Raw genomic sequence first — 21,186 nt, 5'->3', positions numbered from 1 at the left:
TGACCTTGGTTAAAGCACAGGGTGCATGGAATTTCACATTTCCCAAACTCTGAGGGATCCATTTATGCTTTTTGTCAGTACCTTTACCAGCTGTAAGTGAGAAGGATTTATTGAAAAACAGCTTTATTTGTCAGGCTGGGAGTAGATAAGCTTACAGGAACTACCAGTACTGATCAGAGGTCCATCTTCAAGGTCAGTTGTTATGACCACTCAGCACACCTTATCTGTGTTTCTCTCAATTCCATCTCACACAGTCCTTCAGATTCTACCTCCACCTTATCTTTCTCTTCCTTTTGGAAGGAAGTGCAGAACCCTCAGTGGAAGGGCCCAGGATCACCAGACCAGCTCTGCAAGGAAGGTGTGCTATAAGCAGCCATGCACAACTGTATTACATCAAACAACCTGGCGCACCCAATACACCAAGCTGTGTTGAGACTTGGTCAGTCTTTAGCCTCACACTTGCTGAAGGCACTCAGTAACATGAGGAGGAATAGTCAGACAGTCCTCCATTGCAATGATTTATCATCTCAGAGGATGGATTTTCCTTGTGTGGTATCCAGTCAACTCTGAGAGACCTCAATATATGCTCCCACAAACTTGTAGACTCTATATATGCTCTCACATGTGGAGAGTAGCAAATGGGTTGTCCTTCCTGTCTTCTGCTTCATGGATGACACACATTATCAAAGGAATAATGCAGCCACCTGGACTGTATGCTGCTTAGATCTCTCCGCTGGTTTCAAGTTAACACTGCCCTCCACTGTCACTCCTAAAACTTGTTGCCTGCTAAGGCTCAGCTGTAATGAACCTGGAGAGCTGAACATAGTTGAAACAGAAGTGAAGGCAAAATGATACCGGTGGCTCCTGGCAGTCCTGGTTTCCCTTGAGATCCCTTTGGTGGCCTCACACAGCCTGCACCTGCAAACAAAGAAGATTAGTTACACCCTCCATGCTCATAGGCTGCCTCTCATAAGCTCTGTGATTGTAGCTAACACCATAAAATCAGGTGAATGAAATTAACAGGCAAACCCCTCATTTAAAAAACATTTTGTTCTTCATTAAAAATAAATACATAAATAAATGCTGGTGGTTGACATTTTCAGGGGAGCACTCCAGGTAAGTTTTACCACAAGAGCTGCTAATCTGCCTATTTTACAGGGGCTGTGGTATTTGCTCCAGTTAGACTGCCGTGGGAAGGGCAGTCTGACCTCATGGGTGACTATTTTTCAGGGAGACACCTTGTTTCCTTGTGGGTGATTTATACTGCTGAAGCAACCAAGTTAATTTATGTTACAAATGAAGGGGTTTTTTTTTTCCTTTATATGCTAAATTGCATTGAAAAATTTGTTGGTTTTTTTTTTTTTTAAAGTTGGTTAAATTTTCTTGGGCACCTAACTTTTGGAACTGTTGTTATGGACTGCAAAGTAATCATTTTGTCACAATAAACATCCAGAAGCATCGAAATAAAGAATGTATGAACTGCAGAGCTAAAACTGCAATAATTTTAGAATATGTTCAATTTTATTAAATTATTTGAGAGCTACCTAAAGTATGGACATGGCTATTTGTGAAGTAAGTTTCAAACAGTTTACAAGCATGAGTATCCAAAGCAGTCATAAGAAAGAAAGTATCAATCCATAAGAGCATTTGTTGGTAGAGTACCTGACCATATTGGCTCACTTGTATCTCCTCTAGAGAAGTCTTCAGTGACCTGCCCACAGTCTTTGAACAAAGAATGGGGAAACAGAGTTGTTATTTAAAAGACAAAACTTGTAAAATTATCTCAATTCTAACCAAAATGCCTGTTACACCAGCAGATAATGTATTCTCTTACATATACACACATGCAACACTAACCATTTTGCTATAATATACTGGAACTCTCTATCCATACATTAATTAATCCAGGCCTGAAAACTAACCCTGTAAGTTAGAAAGTTGTGTGTCCCATGCACTGTGTAGGGTTGGCAGGTGCCTTCTCTGGCTTGAGTATTTGGCCAGGCATCTCGAAGTTGAGCAATAAAAATCTGAGCTCCTGCAAACGTAGCCCTGATGTTCTCATGCTGCAAGAGCCTCAGGAAGCTGCAGATACTATGAAGAGCTCTGAAGGATGGATACATTGTATTTTCTTCCTCTGGTCAGTTGGAAGGTTACATTGGAGAGGGAAGACTGGAGAAAAGCATTTGTGTGCACTCCAGTGGCAAGACACTGCTTCACTGCCTCCAATGGCTTGAAACCTGAAGGATGTTACTTGCTGGTTCTAACATAATGCATTGAAATAGCATAAATGAATGTCTTTTTGATTTCTGACATGAAGCTACTGGGCCTTCTAAGTATTTCTTTCTGTAAGACTACTGGACAACTAATAGAAGCAATCCCTTTTTACCCACATAACTCCCCCCCACCAAGCACTGCTTTTTGAGCAGTGTGCTGTACAGATACTGCACACAAATCAGTAATGATCTTCCATAGCTCTGATGTAAGAAAAAGTGACGTCTATTACCTAGTTGGCCAGGCTCCCCTGGCAGACCAGGCAGACCTGGAGGTCCTGGGTTTCCATCTTGTCCACGGTCACCAGGAGGACCCCGGTACCCTTTTTGACCAGGAAATCCTTCACCTGGCAGGCCTGCTTCTCCTGGAAAGCCCTTTGGGCCTAATTCACCTGGATAACCAGGATCACCAGGGAAACCTCTGATACCATCACCCTGTGGAAAGTGAATGGAGGTGGTCACTCCTGACTTTGCTGAGAAACAAACCATTGAAATACTTTGATGAATAACATGAGACAGTAAAATTTCTCAGGTGTTGAGAAAAGCTGGCCCATGAGCAGCTCTTGAGCAATTTGAATCACTGCTGTGGAGAGGCTTACTACCCTTTCTGCAAAGCTGCAAATGGTTTTTGAGGAAACCAAACCAGATGTTCTGGTGTGACATCTAATTCTGAGACCTTGAAAAAAGCTGACATAGAATTGTTTTTTCTCTGTCTGTTCCTCTAGTTATATTTCTAAACTAATTAATCAACATCTTAAAAACATCACTATAAAACATTTCCATCTCAGAAGTAAAGTACTGTCTTCATTGGTAGTAAAAAGCAGTGGTCCACATTGGACAGTAGGGCTCTGGCCCATCTTCAAATATGATGTAAGAGAATCCCAGTGATCCAAAACAGCATTTGTAATGGGGGAGATGAATTCTTCTTGCAAGGTGTTTAACTTTTTCTTTTGCCTTCTGTAGGCACTTAGAAAACAAACTACTACATCCCTAACTTCTATCTGGCTGCAGTTAGGTGAGGTGCTGTCAAGCATGTACATGACAACACAACCAACATTTTGAAGGTGCAAAGTTGCAGTAAATTTTGCTTTCCTTTAACTCAGTTGTAATAAAGCTTTTGAAGTTCAGTCACACAGTCTCACACAATGCTAGGAGTAACTAATAAACCATTAATTATCATAAAGTAACCAGTAGTAACAAGCTGGCCTATATGGGCTCTACATTACTAGTTAGCTGTTTAAATAAACTGGAAATAAAGATGAAAGATTGTACTGAAAACCCTGAGAGTAAATCTGATGTTTAATATATAAATAACCGTCAAATCTGGTCTAGTTATGCATCATTATCCGTGAAAGAAGGATAGCTTGGTGATCAGAACCCCTCAGAATTAAATGCACTACTAATTGAGTGTGGTGCAACTGGTTTAGCTGTATTTGCTACCTACCGGAAGACCAGGTTGTCCTGGTAAACCATCTAATCCATCTCTGCCTGGGAAACCATCTTGACCTCTGATACCAGGCTGTCCAGGATCTCCTCGGATTCCTTTGGTGCCTACATAACACTTTGCATTAAGACCCATCTCTCATGAAAGACACAATAGTCAATTATAGCAAAATACATGTGATATGATTTTTTACCTTTAGTAGTTATGTGTAAAGAATCTCCCTTTTCTCCTTTTGGTCCAGGAAATCCATCAAGACCTGAAAATCCCTGAAGAAAAGAAACAGAACCACTTGAGAAATAAATATCAAGATTTGCATTTCAACTGTCCTGCTTTAAAAGGCCTCCTTAAATTTACTGCTTTCCTGTTACTTTCTTTGAATGACTTCCTCTTCAGTAACCCTAATTTTGCACCTGAACCTTCATTAAGATGCTCTAATGAGGACCATGTGGCATGGCAGGGGAGCTTCTGCCTGAGGATAGCACTAGGAGAGCTGTGGTTTCCATGAGCTTGAGTCCTGAAGGTGGCCTTAGCTGCAGAATTGCATTGGAGAAAACACAATAGATTAGCCAGGGTTAGCCACTAAAGAAAATGCTGCAAGCAACTCTTCAGCACCATGGAAACAAAACTCAGGGTTACATTGACCTGCAGGCCCTCCTGCTCTCCACTACAACAGAGAACAGCCTTATAGCTTGCAGTGGACTGTGATTCACAACACTGTTGTGGGGTTTTGCCTGGGCATATTTGTAAAGTGCATTTTAATGGTTAGTGAAGTCACATCTATACACCGTGGTAAAGTTTCTTTCAGACATAGCTTTTTGGAGGCCAAAAGAAATGTCAGGAACTTAAATAGTACTGAATTATTTCACTGACCGTGTAACTGCAGGAACGAGCTCCATTGATAGTATAATGTTTGCATTGCTATTTTTTTTCCCATGGTTTAGATGTTTAGTGTGGTTTAGCACATGGGTGCCTTCAAAACCCTTTGAAGCTATTTCTAATTTCTCTTTCTCCACAGGAAAAATAGTCTTTGCTTGGGACAAATTTTATCTTCATTAGTCTAATATAGATCTGATCTAGATCAAATATACTTATTGTCCTTATGCGTAACTTACTTATAAGTGAGTTTGGGTTTTATGATGTTCAGAAGAATTTAAGGCACTAACTGAAAACAGTATCTTTGCTCTGACATCTTTGCATAAACAAAATCAGTTTTGGGTCAGCTTTACAAAATTTTTTTTCTAAAATCTTGAGAAATGTGACTCCTTTAAGTCAGTTTTGACTGTAAGGAACTGTGACGCAGTTGGCATTCCACATAGTGCACCTTACAGTACAAACAACAAGCAAGCAACTACAAGCAAAGCCCTTTTCATGGGATTATTGAATAGTGGTTTTTAGGAACTTCACATTTCACCAGTCTGACATATGTATCTTATTAGCAGCAACTTTAAGTTACTACTGGAATTATTGCCCATCTGGACGGTCAGATCATAGTCAGTATTAGAGCTGATTGATTCTGCTGAAACAGCTTTGTTTAAATGTGAAGTGGACTTTGGATTATGTGGAAATTTTTTGCTCTTCCCAAAACATCCTATTTTCCCCTCAATCCTAGCAATTTCTGCCTTTGGGAATTTTGTACATAGCAATCCAAAAGCCGTTGAAGTGGCACAGAAGTTTTCCATAGAGAATGGTGTTTGTTTTTTTATTTCCCTAGCAGGCATATATAACTATGCAATAAAGAAACAAGTATCTCACTTTTGCTCCAGGGTAGCCAGGATTACCATGTGGTCCTTGATCACCAGGTTCTCCTTTTCTCCCAGGCAGGCCAGGGGTTCCTGGAAAGCCTGGAGGGCCAGGAGGGCCAGTAGAGCCCCTTCTCATTTCTTCACTCAGAAGGCACGTACTGCAATCCCCTTCTTCGCCTAAGGAAAGGATTGGAAAGAGAAGAAAGAATGTCCTGACACAAAAGATAGACTTTCAGCTGTATCCATTTTATATGCAGTCTTGGGAATACTTGAGTAGTTTCTCCAATACTTCAGAAAAGTACTTCTATGTTTTTTTCCTTGTAAGAAACTAACACAATGTTTCACTATTGTGTTAGCCCTAGATTATTTTTTTTTGGTCCATGGGCATGTTGAATAGACTAGAATAGAATAGAATAGAATAGAATAGAATAGAATAGACCAGGTTGGAAGAGACCTTCAAGATCATCGCGTCCAAACTATCATCCAACACCACCTAATCAACTAAACCATGCAACCAAGCACCCTATGAAGTCTCCTCCCAAACACATCCAGTGACAGTGACTCCACCACCTCCCCAGGCAGCCCATTCCAATGGGCAATCACTCTCTCTGTGTAAAACTTCCTCCTAACCTCCAGTCTAAACCTCCCCTGGCACAGCTTGAGACTGTGTCCTCTTGTTCTGGTGCTGGTTGCCTGGGAGAAGAGACCAACCCCCACCTGGCTACAACCTCCCTTCAGGTAGTTGTAGACAGCAATAATGTCACCCCTGAGTCTCCTCTTCTCCAGGCTGAGCAACCCCAGCTCCCTCAGTCTCTCCTCATAGGGCTTGTGTTCCAAACCCCTCACCAACTTTGTTGCACTTCTCTGGACATGTTCCAGCAAGTCAACATCCTTCCTAAACTGAGGGGCCCAGAACTGGACACAATACTCGAGGTGCAGCCTAACAGTGAAGCGTACAGGGGCAGAATGACTTCCCTGCTTCTGCTGGCCACACTGTTCCTGATGCAGGCCAGGATGCCATTGGCCCTCTTGGCTGCCTGGGCACACTGCAGACTCATGTTCAGCCTACCATCAACTCCATCTCTGCCTGGCAGCTCTCCAGCCACTCTGACCCCAGCCTGTAGCTCTGCATGGGGTTGTTGTGGCCAATGTGCAGAACCCGGCACTTGGATGTGTTAAATCTCATGCCCTTGGATTCTGCCCACCTGTCCAGCCTGTTGAGGTCCCTCTGCAGAGCCTCTCTACCCTCCAGCAGATCAACTCCTGCCCCCAGCTTGGTGTCGTCTGCAAATTTACTGATGATGGACTCAATGCCCTCCTCCAGATCATCAATGAAGATGTTAAAGAGGATGGGGCCCAGCACTGATCATTGGGGCACACCACAATAAACTCAAGACTGACCACAATTGGAGCTTCAAGCAACACTTAACAGCAGATCACCTATTGAGTTATTTTTCATAACTTACCTTTAGGTCCTTTTTGTCCTCTTGGCCCAGGGAAACCTTGCAAGCCAAATCTACCTGGTGTTCCTTCCTGTCCTTTTAATCCAAAAAGAGCACCTAGAAGTTTAATTAAATAAAAATGTAAATTAATCGACTGCAGATTTAATTTTCTTTTCTTCCTTCCCTCTTCCTTTGAGCTGCACTGCATTTGCCCTTTTGTTGACCCTGATGTTATTTACTGTCTAACCCAGCCAGTTGTTATCTCCCCTCCTCGCCACCTGTTTTGTTTCATTCCCTCAACCCACTTTCTCGCTTTGCCTTGCCAGCAGCTATCATTCAAATATTCAAAGATATGCCTGTAAGTTCTCATCATCTATCTTCATGCACTTACCAGGGGATCCAGCAGGGCCAGGTGGACCACGGAGTCCTGGTTCACCATGCTTTCCCGGAAACCCAGGTGGGCCCATCTGATAAGCAGGGGATCCTAATTCACCTTTTTCGCCTTTTGGTCCCATTTCTCCAGGTAAGCCTGGCTTATCTCCATCCGCTGAAACAAAACCAGGGAAGAAGGTCAGGACAGTTTCTTAACAACTCTGCTGAAAGAGCTGGAATGTAGCAGAAGGGAATACTCAAAAATACACTTAGCAAGCAAGCAAAAATGAAAATATTTAGCACAGAGCCAAAATGGTAGGTTGCACTTTTCACTTGAGCAAATCAATAGCAGTTATGGAAGCAAGGCTCTGTCATCATCTCTGCTTCAGTTATTTCTCCAGGGCCTCATTGAGGCTGAAAGAAAATACTCCTCTCATTTCCCACCCCCGAGCCAGTAATCAGAGTCACAGAAACTTTTTGGTTGGGAAAGACCTTTAAGATCATCAATTTATTATTTATTTAACTCTACCAAGTCTAGTGTTAACCCATGTCCCTCAGAGCCATATCTACTGCTTTGCACTGCATGTTTCATGGTTTGCACATGGAAATCTGCTACCCTGACCCTGTATCAGTTAAAATTCACTATAAAGTTAAGCTGTTGGAAAATGTGTTGTTGGGATATTACCATCAGAGAATCCAGGAAGACCAGGAAGACCACGTTCTCCTTGCTCTCCTCGGTCTCCTTGTAGTCCAGAAGCACCCGGAAAGCCTGGATCCCCTCTTGCACCTGAAAGATATCCCCAGTTCCACAATACATGTATTTTAGTATGAAGGTGTTTGTGATACACTGCAGATTGCTAAATTCTTCAAATAGTAAATTAGGAACTTCAGGGCTTCAGAATATTAGAATTTGCAATTGTTTCTCAAAGGTGGCTCTAGAAATACAGGAATCTGCTACCATATGTTGCCTCGGTCCAAACAAAGAAATGCATCTGGAAGATTTTTCTGAAGCTCAAATACCTGTGAGCTGTGCATGGCCTGTCACAGGAATTGTATGGAGTTTCTGGGCTTATCTCTCTTACTAATATGCTGCTAGCATTACATTGCTTGTGGGAAGTACAGAAGACCAGCTCTCTGAGGACAGTCCTTCCTTTTCCTACCATAAGTTGCCATTTTAACATATATGGTGTGTCCAGTTCCCTGTCTCTTTTGCTCTCTCTCTCTCTTTCTATGGTCTTTCTGCTCCTAAAAGCCTGGCAAGGTGTTCAGCATGATCTGAACAATGTTTTGGGCCTCCTTTCCCCCTTTTCTGGGAGGAAGGAAAACATTCATTGTTAGACTTTCTGGCTTTCAACAAGACCCGTAAACTCAATGGTATGAGGAAGCAGGCTGGGGCAATAGCATGTGATTATCTGCTGTTTGCTGGCACCTTCCCTAGAATAGTTTTGGTCTTGGCAAATGGGTATCACCTTTTATGTGCTTCTAGTCTGGCCAGCCAGAGCGACCACAGCTCTGCAGGACAGCTCACAGTGGCTGCTACAAGCCTAGTGAAAAGACCACAACGGAAATTTGTCCGTTAAAAAGAAAAGAAAAGAAAAAAAAAAGAAAAAAAACCAGAAAAGCTTCTTTCTTAGAATCATAGAATCATAGAATCAATAAGGCTGGAAGAGACCTCAAAGATCATCAAGTCCAACCTGTCACCCAACACCTCATGACCACTAATTGCTTCCTTCCCCATGAGTACATCTTTGTCAAATGGGAAAGGCACTGCTGAATCCATGCTGAAGAGCTGCCTGCCCTATAGCTATCCTATAGCTATTTGTTGTTCTTTATTCTTTATAAATATGAATTATAGGAATGTTCTCTGCTGTGATGCCATTGCTGCACTTTATCAGAGTCTCTGAAACAGGATGCAGAAGACAGACTCTTCCATTATCTTTTACTGGACAACAAAGTCAAACACTTTTTTTCTTGCTTCTTCCCTCTGATCATAGGAATATGCACGGATGCCATTTGTATAGCAAGCCAGCTTCTGTAGGAGAGATAAAGAAGGCACCTGTCTGCAAAAAGGTGATCAGAGCAGTCTCTGGGAAAGTGATTAGACCTGGAACAGTTTAGCAAGCTACAGGTTTTTAAGGAGCTCACTCTCAGAATTTCATGCTTTTGGTCTGTGTCGAAGGTAGCAAACAATAAGCAATCTGTGCAAAACTCACCTTTCCTTGGGATGCGGGATGGAAAATAGGAGACTGGTCCTGGAGGACCCATCTCGCCCGGCTCCCCCTATTAACAGAAGTTGAAGTATTACATCTAAGCACGTGAATCTTGAAAACTTCTTTTAAAATGGGAAGTATGCCCATGAAACACAAAGGAAAAGCTTTCAAAACCATTGACATGACTTTTAAGAAATTTTGGAGATTTCAAGTTAATAAAGCAGATAGCTGATTCTACAATGGTGATGTATACAAATGATATCACATGGCAGAAAAGAAAAAAACCAACCCTAAATTACTATTGGGTTACTGCTTCTAGAAAAAGAAAGTTGAACAGTACCTTGCTTCCACTAGGACCATAGCCACCTGGTTGTCCATCTAATCCTGGAAAACCCTGTAATACAAATAAAAATGATTGAATTATTCTTTATCAGAAAGGGAATAAAATTATTTGATCTGTAGCAGCTGGCTTGCTCTGATGTTCATGTGAAAATTATGTAACAGAGCTGAGCAGTTTGTCTTCCTGGGCTGTAGTAATTTGTGTCCCATCAATTCTCCTCATTTTCTGATGTTCCATCTCTTTGACCAAACCTAAGTCCCATCAAGGCCAGAGGGACCTGCTGTGGCCCAGGATCTGTCACCCCTAGCAGTGTTGCAGATGGAAGAAGCACCTACATTGACACCACCCTGTGGAGGCTGCAGGATAGGCAAGATAGGGGATCCCCTTCATGCTAGCTGACCCTGAGATACATGGGCCAGGCAGCCAGAATACACCGACCTGCTCCAACAAGACTAAACAAGCCTGAATCATTACAAGTGGACATATTTTCACTCGAATGTCAACAGCAAGCAGTGAAATAGCACTGAAGTGCACAGGTCCTTTTTGCCATTTTCCAGGTGGCTGGAATCTGTTTGGCTAAAAGACAACAACTTAGGACCAGCCCTGAAGGTGCCTTCATCAAATTCTCCCACCACCTGGCATGCCATATCCCAGAGAAAACTCTCCATCCTCAATCCAGTAAATGTAATATTTAAGATCCTGCCCATTTCATTCTTTTAAAGGTCTGAGATCCAAAGCACATGGATTAAAACCTGTGTGGAAAACCATGGTACGTGCTGTCATGTGAGAGCGCAGTTCAGCTGCTGGGGGTGCACAGAGCAAAGGACAGATTTCAGAGATGCCTCTTCTGTATGCTTTACTCAGCAATTCACACTGTTAGACTGTTATCCATCACTTTTAAAATCTAGCATCTCCCAAGTATCACAGGGAGCACAACTCCTACACGTAACCCGAATGCTAATAACCAGCTCTGTAAGTCACTTGGTGCAGTTTTGAAGCAGTACAAATACCACAGCTTTCAGCAAGCTGCCACGAACTAAGCTTCCCGCTTCAGAGACCTCTCTACGATGAGGAGCCTCTTGAGTATGAGGTGTAAAATTTCCTTACACTAGGTGGAGCTGGAGTCCTAAAACTGAAGCCGACAGCTTCCTAGTTCACCGCGGCTTCATTTGTGTGCAAACGGGACTTAGTCGTCCTCCCTCCCTCCCTCCCTCCCTCCCTCCCTCCCTCCCTCCCTCCCTCCCTTCCTCCCTTCCTCCCTTCCCCCCTTCCTCCCTCCCTCCCTCCCTCCCTCCCTCCCTCCCTTCCTCCCTTCCTCCCTTCCTCCCTTCCTCCCTTCCTTCCTTCCTTCCTTCCTTCCTTCCTTCCTTCCTTCCTTCCTTCCTTCCTTCCTTCCTTCCTTCCTTCCTTCCTTCCTTCCTTCCTTCCTTCCTTCCTTCCTTCCTTCCTTCCTTCCTTCCTTCCTTCCTTCCTTCCTTCCTTCCTTCCTTCCTTCCTTCCTTCCTTCCTTCCTTCCTTCCTTCCTTCCTTCCTTCCTTCCTTCCTTCCTTCCTTTTTCATTTAAATATCAACAAAAAGGAGGTCACAACACCACGCTAAGTAGGACATCCCCCCCATATACATGTTCTGCAATGACAGTCCAATCAAAACAATGCACCTTTCACTAAAATTGTTGCCAAGATTCATTCTCAGTAAGAAGGCGACTCTGACCGTTTCTGACTGGAGCACGAACCTATGTTAAGGTTTTTAGTAGACTTTAATGTGTTTTGCATCTGCCTCTCCAGGTACCTATCACCAATCACATAGTCCCTTTCACACCACATGGTTGTGTGATTGGACCAGACAGCTGTGCAAATATGATTTTGTACATTTCACGTACTTTCATGTCCCAGCTGTTCCACGTTATTATTATGATGTCTGGGTGGCAATCCTTAAACAACTAAGGATGGAGATGCATGGAAAAGTCACTCATCCCATAGCTTCCACAATGCCTCATGGAAGTAATTTCTTAATACTGACTGAAGAAGCCCTTTTCTGAGACCAGACCAAAAGTATGAGATCTTCTCTGTCTGAGAGAATGCTATTTTAAATATTTGTGTGTGTTCCCACAGAGACACATATTTAACTGGGATATTTATCTGTTTCCTTCTCCTTTTGTCATAAACAAGATAACCATACATCTCAACCACATCTGCAGAAAGTTATTCAAAAAACTAAGTTTCTGCATGTAGATAGAAAATTACAGAAATCATGGTGCTCTCAAAACATGGTCATGTTTTATGCAAAGTAGACTTCAACTTTAATTACAGGCCCTTTTTTTTTTAACTTCTTTCCCCCCCCCCCCACCACTGATGAGAAGAATAACTGACACAAAATCACAATGATGGATGAATCCATATGATATTGGTTAGACTACAGCTGGTGTAATTACAGGCAGCACTTTTCCTCTAGAGTTTACTTTTCAGACAGATTGTCTACATATGCGTTAAAAACAACAGTCCTGTATGAAATACTCACTCTTTCTCCACTGAGTCCTGGAAAACCATTGATGCCAGGCAGTCCCTATTGCAGACACAATAAAATGAGCAAAACAAAGTGACATCATAACATCCTAATGGTTACGAATCATTGTTATTTCTTAGATAAAATAAATCTGTCAGCTTGAAACTCTTAACACTATCAGTTAGAGTTCAGATACTTTATCAATGACATTCATTTATGGTGCAAAGAGCATGGGTTTCAAATCCAATCTGGTGTTTGATTTCTATCTTTTAATCAATGCTTACTAAACTGATTGTGAGGATTTTGAAGACAACTGAGGGCTTTTTTTTAATATATGCTGAGTACTGTTCTTCCTCTGTTTAAGCACTTAAGAAACACTGTCTCAAAGGAAGCATCTGTAGGTGCTACATATTAGTAATACTTAAATTAGCTTTCTTTCTGGGGTCACAAGTAACCAGAGCCAAACTCGTGTTTGTAAACAGTACTCTGAAGAGAGCTAAGATGGAAGCAGTGAAATACGGTCTCTTGTGGATCAGGACAGTAACTACAGTTAGTGAGCACAGCTTTAGGTAAGAGGTGCACAAGACTTCCCGATGATGGCACAGGCATACCTGTGAGTCTCGGGGGGCCCTTCTCCCACTACCACTTCAAAATGGCCTTTTCACTTTTCTCTATCAGAAAGTTCTGAGCTGGCCACAACCTGACAGGCTGTAGAACTATTGTTTCTATAGTTAGTTAATCTGGGTTTTGTTCCTGAAATCAAATTCTCATCTTGGATTTACACATTCAGTTGGGTGAATTTTACCTTTAATGACTGACTTACCCTTTGTCCTGGGTAGCCCATTACCCCTTCTTCACCTTTTTCAGGAGGAAAGAGAAGTACACCCTAGGAAACATTACATGTCAATTCAACATATTTCTTCATTATGTGACAAAAATTTGTAATACTGTTTTAGGGAAGCCAAACAGGAAGAAGACATCAGTATAACACATGAAGGATCTAATAATAGCTGCATGTGAAAGAACTCTTGTCCTTAAAATGAAGTGTAACATGCTTCCTTCTTTACAATAGCCATCACAGGCTATTAGGGAGAGGATAGGGTTTCCCTCTTATCATCTCCTCCTCCTTTATTTTCTTCTGTAACTCTGAAGAAGAGCCAAAGCAACTCTGAAGAAGAGCCAAAGCAATTGTTCAACTATACAACTAATTAACCAACTCAATTGATGCCCAGACCGAGATACTTGGCAAACACAGGCATGTTGCTATCCATCTCACTAGCAAAAAACTCAGAAATAAACACAGACCCTTTTGCTACATCAGCACAAAATCCATGGTTATCCTCACGCAGCCAACAAAATTCTGCATGTGCAAAATATGACCAACAGTTGAAGAGCTGGATAATAACTGCACATGGAGGGCATCAGGGCTCACACTGTGACCTTCTCCCATAACCTTGCAGAGAAGCTGACCAGACCATCTGAGAAAATAAAGCTCTGCAAAATGCTCAGTGAGGCATCCCTAATTGGTAAAGACTGCATTTTAAACCACTCTCAGCAGTAAAAAAGAACCACTCAATGGCAAAGCTATTTAGACAGACTAGAGGTTGTCTGTGAGTTAACTAAACCACATTCATTCAAGCCTGGTTGACAGCTCTAAACGATACAGCAACACATGGGATTACTGTCTGCTTACTCAACAAACAGGCTTACTGATCAATGAGACCCAAAAGTCTGCATGTCCTAGAGAGCAGATTGAATAGGACAGAGGAAACTTCCATATATACTTATTTAGTGCAGTTTACTGGAATTTTTAAACATAGATCAGCAGATCAGCAGCAATAATGATATTTATTAATAGTTAAAGCTAAAATCAAAAAGTGTGTGAGGGAAATTCTCGTTTTGGTAAACCAGTACAAGAACAACTGACTGAACTGCAGAGTTATTAGGTGTTATGCTATTTAGTTTTTCTAAAGCATCAGAACTGATGTCTCCGTTTATGTTGCTTTGTATATTGCATCATTTCAATGAAGAATGCACCAGTATTAACTCCAATATTATTGTTTGTCATTATTTTTCTCCACTTGACTTACTGGAATTCCAGCTTCTCCCTTTTGTCCAGGATCTCCTCTTTCACCCTAACAATAAAGAAAAAGTATTCAGACATGATAGACATTCCCATTTACGTTTCAGTAAGTTTTCTACAACATAAAGTGAAAAAAGTTGATCAAGAGAAAAACACACCACCACCTTTGTGCTGTTCATTATTTATACTCTTGTTACATGAAATGCATGCTTTCATAAGAAGTTTTTACGTCAGCTTTTAAAAAGGTTTCTGGGAATGCATACACCTGAGGTTGTTTCCGGGCTTGTTCATGAGATGTATGGGTGGTGAGTGTCTGAGTTATGCCTACAAATACATGCACTTCTCCCATTTTTACCTACTGATTATCTACAATCAGTCTGATCAAAAGCAAGAAAGAGCTCTTGTTAGGATGAAACAAACCATAGCTTAAAGCCTAGTCACTATATTGATGGTATCTCCACTGAATAGAAAGGCTCTCCAGATAAGTAGCTAGTATGTGGGCATCTCTGCTCAGTCATGGAAATCCCAACATGTATGTTGCCTACTGCAGACTGCAGACTTGTTAAAGGCATTTTCCATCTTTCAGTATCATACCAATTAACCTATCTTACTGCAGAAATTGCATGAGCCACATGAATTTCCTAACTTCAATAGTGGAGTGAAAAACCACTGGTCTGGAGGTTGGTGTCTGATATAGAATACGTGCATACAGGGCATGAGTACCTCTGCTCTCAGCAAGAAACTGCCCCTTGCTGCTGAGGTTTTCTCCAATACAGATGAAAAAGTTTACAAATATCTGTGCCATATAGATATTATATAACCAAACACAGTAATTCAGATAGCTACCCTTAAAAAATGCTTCTTTTCTAGGAAGAAAATTTCACTCACTATTATGAAAAATAAGATAATGGATGATTTCTCAGCAGGTGTTTCTGCTTGTAAAATGAGAGGATGTGTGATGGCCAGTAGCTGCACAGTTAAAAAAAAGAACAAGTTTGCCTAAAGCATCTCTAGGCTGTGAGAAGTGCTTTCTGAATGACTTCAGCCACCCTAGTTTCAATAAATACTTCATGATCCAAGCTATGGAAAAGAGGCAGATTTCTCTTTTTATATATTAAAGTACTATATGTAAAAGGACATTTGCACAGTATGTTAAATTTGGCATTTGCAGAGTTCTTATTTCCTTATGCATTTTGGCAAAATATGCTGTGTTACCTTGTGTTTATCAGAAGGGACACCCATCAGTTCTCTTGTAGGAAGCCCTGGTGGACCTGGAGGACCTGGGGGGCCCTGGAACAAAAGCATAAGGGTACATTTACTAGCAATAAGTACTTGCATTACCTTGTCAATCTGTTGATCAGCACAGGGTTCAAGAAACTGCCACAAAAAGAGTAACGCAGGTTTGTCCCTTCTATGAGTATGGTTCCAAATTTCTGATAAATTGATGGCAAGATAAATTTATTTTGTGCTGGGATTAACACATAGGCAATACTCGCTCTTGCCCTCTATGTTTCCAGAATGACCGAAAAGGTTATCGCTTCATATAAAGTGGTCTGGCTTTACAAACTTCAGAAGTGTTATCTCTGTGTTGGCGCAAAGGAGGGCACAGCTAGATCTAGACATGTAGAAGTTAGTTCAGCTATGACATCCCTTATGGTGATGATAATTACTGTCAAATCTAACAAACTTGTTTGTTTTTCTCTTACAGTTACGTAATACAATCACAAATTAAGTATTTAAAATATGTTCCTTCTTAACAGCAAACAACATCAAACTGTCCTTTAGTGCTGATATTAATTCATTAGTTTTCCTTTACCTGTTCACCTTTTTCTCCATAGAAACCAAGGCCTCTGTTGCCCTGCAAAAAAAATATAGGTCAAGATTTACCAAGTGTACAACTCAGTTTTCTAATGGAAAATTTAAATATAAACATGCTTCAAGGCCTTCTCAGGCTTACGAGTCTGCAGGACACCACTAAAGAACTGCAATCAAATAGTAGTCCAGGTTTATCTCAAAGTATTTTTACAGACTTAAAAATATTTTTATAGTCCTAAACCTTCAGAAAGACAACTGTAATTAAAATCTCCTGCTACCAGTGCTTCTTACAACACAACCTGAGGCATTCACTGACTAATGTTGTGAAAAGATCAAGCATTTCTTTTTTAAGTTTTTGATAGCACCGAATCTTAAATAAAAATACCTAAGTGGGCTGGAACAATGAGCTTATCTATTTTTGATATGGAAATATAATTGAATATTGTAAAGACTGCAAGGATTCTCTGTTCATGGGAAGCTACTGTGACTACAGTAGCAAATTAAATCTGGCTCTAGAACTGGTTTAATCTTTTCAGGGCAGGCGATCCCAGTGTAAGATTAACTTCTCATGGTATGCAGCCAGCACAGAAGGTCTTGTGCTACACAGCCTTTGGTACAGCCTGTGGTTCTTTATTTTACTGCCTTGAAGTGGGTCTTGGATAAACTTCAGCAACACAAAATCAACATAAACAACTGTGACACAAAGACTTACTTGTGGTCCTTGTGCTCCTGGGGGCCCTGGTGGTCCCTGGGGAAGCACAACAGGGGAGAGCAAGTTACTTGTTGCTTTCCAATCAATGCATGCAGGAGGTCAGTTACTTTATGTTGAAACAGAAGCACATATTTAGAATGTAATGTATTCCTCAGCATTCAATGTATTATCCTCACTACATTAGCTGTGCCTACTGTTCTGAAAAACACCCTGCTAAGTCACACAGTAATCCTTCCTAACAGAGTAGCAGTTCCCAAGCACAGGCCTGAAGAAACCACCATTATTATTTTTTTTTTTCAAGTAGTAAGAACTTGTGGTTTTGGATCTTGATTTTAAGATCATACCTAAAGTTAAGTATATCTTTAATTACTTCACTGAACTGGTGTCTTGGTACTGCATTCATCTGTAAAGGGAGTTGAACTACTATATGCATCTCAGATTACCTATTTGGTATGTACAGAGTGAAATCCAAGGAAGATGGTGGGAAATGAAACTATTAGGGGGATAAAAGCTGCCAGAGTCTAACAAGAAGGGTAGTAGGAAAGCCATTAATTGGAGAGACAATCTATCTTGCTTCAGTCAGCTGAGGTAGTTAAGAGGCTCCAAAGGGCTAAACACATTAAAAGCTGTCAAATGAGGAAAAGGTGAGGTGAATAAGAAATATGAGCTGTTCACAGAAGATAGTGAACAAGAGGCATAGAAAAGAGAAAGACCTGCAATCCATCTACTAAGCCCCAAAGGGGATGTAACTGGATTATGCAAGATCAATCCTCAACCTGCAAGGAAAAGATAGCAACATTCAGGTGAAACCTGAACTTGTTAGGCATCTCTGCTATGTACGTTTGTGTGCATGAACAGTAGACTTGTCTTGAAAGAATATTTTTGAATCAGTTTTGGTTCGTCAAGTAGCCTGTGAACTGTTGTCTAATATATTGGGCAGGTGCACTGTGCAGGGCATCCCACTGCCTGGAGGCCCTGCAGGGTCCTGGGGGAGCCATGTTCCCTGGTTCCTCATAGAAGCAAGTCACATCTTCAGGGACAGTAAAGATAGTATTTTGTTAAGAGCTAAAGATGGTGGGGATCCATTCATTCTGTAAGAGTGCTCAAAAGAGATGCTGCCAAGATGGCAACCAGAAAGATATAGTCATGGAGCTCAGAAAATGTATGGTTCCCAGCACTCCTAACATCCACGACACATATCTGGGAATATGAGTAACTGCAGGCTGGGCTTCTATGTGAAGCTCATGAACTTTGTGGGTTCACTCTAGAGAAAGATTAATTAAAGGACCAAAGTGTTTTCCCCTCAGGAGGGCCAGTGCAGAGAGACAAAGTGCAGCTTACTCCAGATGATAAAACAGGCCACTGCAGAAAACTACCTTTGGAAAGGCTTAGCATGCCATTGTTTTCATCCTAGAAATTACCTTTCTTGAGGGAGGTGTCCCTGAAAACAGCTGTAGAAGTTCTGTGTAAGAAGCTTTGAATTAATTTCTTTCCCCCTCAGATCAGTGATCTAGAACAGGTCTGAAGTGAATTTTGGTAGAACAAACAAAAAAGCAAATGCTATAAAGCAATCATAAAAAAACCCCAAAATATATTGAATTCGAACAACTGCTTCTCACCCATAAAACTATTAATCATGGTAACAAGGTATGTAGAAAATGGCATCTGGAGAGAATACAATCTTCCCCCAAAACTATTCAGAAACAGTTCTATACATCAATGCTGTAAATGTTGGTTTTGGAAAAAAAAAAAAGAAAATAGTTTTAAAATAAGATTGTATTCTAAAGAGTAATGAAGAATGTTATCTAGCAGGGGAGACCTTATTGCTGTCTACAACTACCTGAAGTTGGTCTCTTCTCCCAGGCAACCAGCACCAGCACAAGAGGACACAGTCTCAAGCTGCACCAGGGGAAGTTTAGGCTGGATGTTAGGAAGAAGTTCTTCACAGAAAGAGTGATTGGCCACTGGAATGGGCTGCCCAGGGTGGTGGTGCAGTCACTATCACTGGAGGTGTTTAAGAAGAGACTGGATGAGGCACTTGGTGCCATGGTTTAGTTTATTGGATGGTGTTGGGTGATAGGTTGGACTTGAGGATCTCAAAGGTCTTTTCCAACCTGGTTAATTCTATTCTATTCCATCTGTTCAGTCTTCTGTAGGAAATTGTGAAGAGTTAATATACACGTCTTTTATGAGCAGAAAAGACATCATATTTAGATCCTGATATTTTTGACAAATCAATGTAGGGGGATGTAGACTGGTCAGCACTGAATAATTTTTACAAACATGGCACTTTCAAGGAGGTTAAAGAAATATAATACAAATTAAAAGCCTCTGGCAACATGGGCTGAAAGAAACTATATCTCTTTTTGCAATATTCATCCTTGTAGAATCAGTGTCTCACAGTGAGTTTTAAAAGGTTTTGCAGCCAAGGACACATGCACTTGCTATTTCTAACCTGGTTTTATTATCCTTTTGCTAGGTTACAAACCAACATAATAGAACTTGCTGAGATAATTTATCTATTAGGTTCATTCTCTACAGAACATATTTCAAATATACTTACTGGTCTTCCTCGCTCTCCTCTTGGACCAACAGGTCCCTGAATACCCAGAGCCCCTGGAGATCCCTTTAAATAAATAAGAAACAAACCATCAGTTAATGTTGTCCTGATATCAGTTACTACTGAGAATTTATTACATTTGCTGCAATAGTACTTACTTGAAAGCCATTGAGCCCTGGATCACCAGGATCTCCCTAAAAAAAAAAAAAAAAAAAAAAAAAAAAAAAAAAAAGGCAAAAAATGCAGTAAATACTACATATAAAATTGAATAAAATCTTTTTCCTCACTCCACTTTTCTCTCTCACTCTGAAAGCTAATCATAACATCAACGCTACACAAATCCTTATATACAGATGCATTCAATACAGGTGTTGATATCACTGAACATGGGGCACACAGATCTTGTGTTTTCTGTATGTAGTACAGCTGTACACAAGAGAGTAGGAGGGTATAAAGTTTGCTGGGGATCCAATTTACAAGGCTGACATGGAGAACACACCAAGTTTAATTCTTTCTTTTTTTTTTCTGAAATATCCTATTTAGCCAGTGGCTTAAATTAGGGCTACACCATTAGCCAAAATGTACAAGCTCATTTTTCCTGAGTTGCATGAGGATTACAGAATCATTTTGATTCTCTTCTGAGTCACTAAAAGCATTTAGAACACACTGTTTTCACTGACCACATATTTTAACTGCAGTACATGTTGAAATGTTTTTGGAAATTCGATCAAAAAATGTTCTAGCACAAAGACTTTGCAATGCCCATAAATAACACAGTATTTAGTCCAAACACCTTCAATCATTTTGAATAGCATCTGAACTATTCTAATTAATTTGAATTTAGTTAACAGACTACTTCAGGGAACCAAGTACTTTATGAAATGAATACAGGTGTTGGTATCTTTGGCTACAATATACTTGAGCAATTCTTTATCATTATTTAGTTATTCCTTAACCATTCCTAGATACCAACAAGGGCAGATTTAAAGAGTTTCTGAAAGTAAAGGAAGATTCCATTAAAAATACAGGCAGCTTATAAATATGTCAATGAAAAACGTATTTTTGTATTCATCACTGGCACAAAATATACACGAACAATGTCAGCAGATCCCCTCTGTGCCAAGAACAGCTCAGATGTGGCTTTGTACATAAATTTGTCACAATTTATATTCTAACAGCACATGCAAACCCTTTTCTTTATCTGATACCTTCAAATTATACAAGAATCTTTATAGGAGAAAGTGATAAAAGTGATTGCAAAACAATTTTGAAGGATTGGTACAGCAAAAGCACCCATAGAAATACTTGGGGTTTACTGACTAACTAATATATTGAAGCACTTTTTATCCCAAGTCAACCAAACTTCTGCATGAAAATTATATAGAAAGGATGCTAATATTAATTACAATCATTCAATGGACAAAAATATGACAAAGGAATGATTTTGGCATGCATGACACAAAGGTAGTAATTACACAAAGACGGTAATACTAAAACTACAACATCTTCAGTGCCTCTGCAATCAACCTGTATGCTGCAACTTCTTGCAAATAAGTGAGCAGAGATTTTTTTCCCCCTGGATATCAGATAGACTTTGCTGTAACCAGAGAAAGAAGCTGCCTTTGCACAGCTTGCATAGTGCTGAAATAGGCCTCTTGGGACTTGTCTGTCCAAGTGTAAGAAAAAATAACTCT

The 21,186-nt window shown here is 40.6% G+C and overlaps 1 protein-coding gene across 1 annotated transcript in view; it reads right to left on the bottom strand.

Moving 5' to 3' along the window:
- The window catches only part of COL4A2 (collagen type IV alpha 2 chain), a 153,000-nt gene that overhangs the window by 27,985 nt on the left and 103,829 nt on the right, over nt 1–21,186 (bottom strand). Inside the window, exons 9-27 of the mRNA XM_068170371.1 lie at nt 19,651–19,686; nt 19,496–19,558; nt 16,933–16,968; nt 16,222–16,263; nt 15,621–15,695; nt 14,413–14,457; nt 13,146–13,208; nt 12,338–12,382; nt 9,821–9,874; nt 9,484–9,550; nt 7,956–8,057; nt 7,290–7,445; nt 6,923–7,015; nt 5,467–5,633; nt 3,908–3,980; nt 3,715–3,821; nt 2,504–2,705; nt 1,663–1,722; nt 856–918 (exon numbers count right to left, since the gene is read on the bottom strand). Coding sequence (XP_068026472.1) covers nt 856–918; nt 1,663–1,722; nt 2,504–2,705; nt 3,715–3,821; nt 3,908–3,980; nt 5,467–5,633; nt 6,923–7,015; nt 7,290–7,445; nt 7,956–8,057; nt 9,484–9,550; nt 9,821–9,874; nt 12,338–12,382; nt 13,146–13,208; nt 14,413–14,457; nt 15,621–15,695; nt 16,222–16,263; nt 16,933–16,968; nt 19,496–19,558; nt 19,651–19,686 — 1,549 coding nt within the window. The remainder of the gene's footprint in view (nt 1–855; nt 919–1,662; nt 1,723–2,503; nt 2,706–3,714; nt 3,822–3,907; nt 3,981–5,466; nt 5,634–6,922; nt 7,016–7,289; nt 7,446–7,955; nt 8,058–9,483; nt 9,551–9,820; nt 9,875–12,337; nt 12,383–13,145; nt 13,209–14,412; nt 14,458–15,620; nt 15,696–16,221; nt 16,264–16,932; nt 16,969–19,495; nt 19,559–19,650; nt 19,687–21,186) is intronic.

This window comes from Melanerpes formicivorus, unplaced genomic scaffold, assembly GCF_026170545.1.
Source record: "Melanerpes formicivorus ecotype bairdi unplaced genomic scaffold, bMelFor1.0.p_v2 SCAF_1, whole genome shotgun sequence".
NCBI lineage: Eukaryota > Metazoa > Chordata > Aves > Piciformes > Picidae > Melanerpes > Melanerpes formicivorus.
Note: the sequence above shows the minus strand (reverse complement) of the source record. Positions and strands in the feature narration are given on the sequence as shown.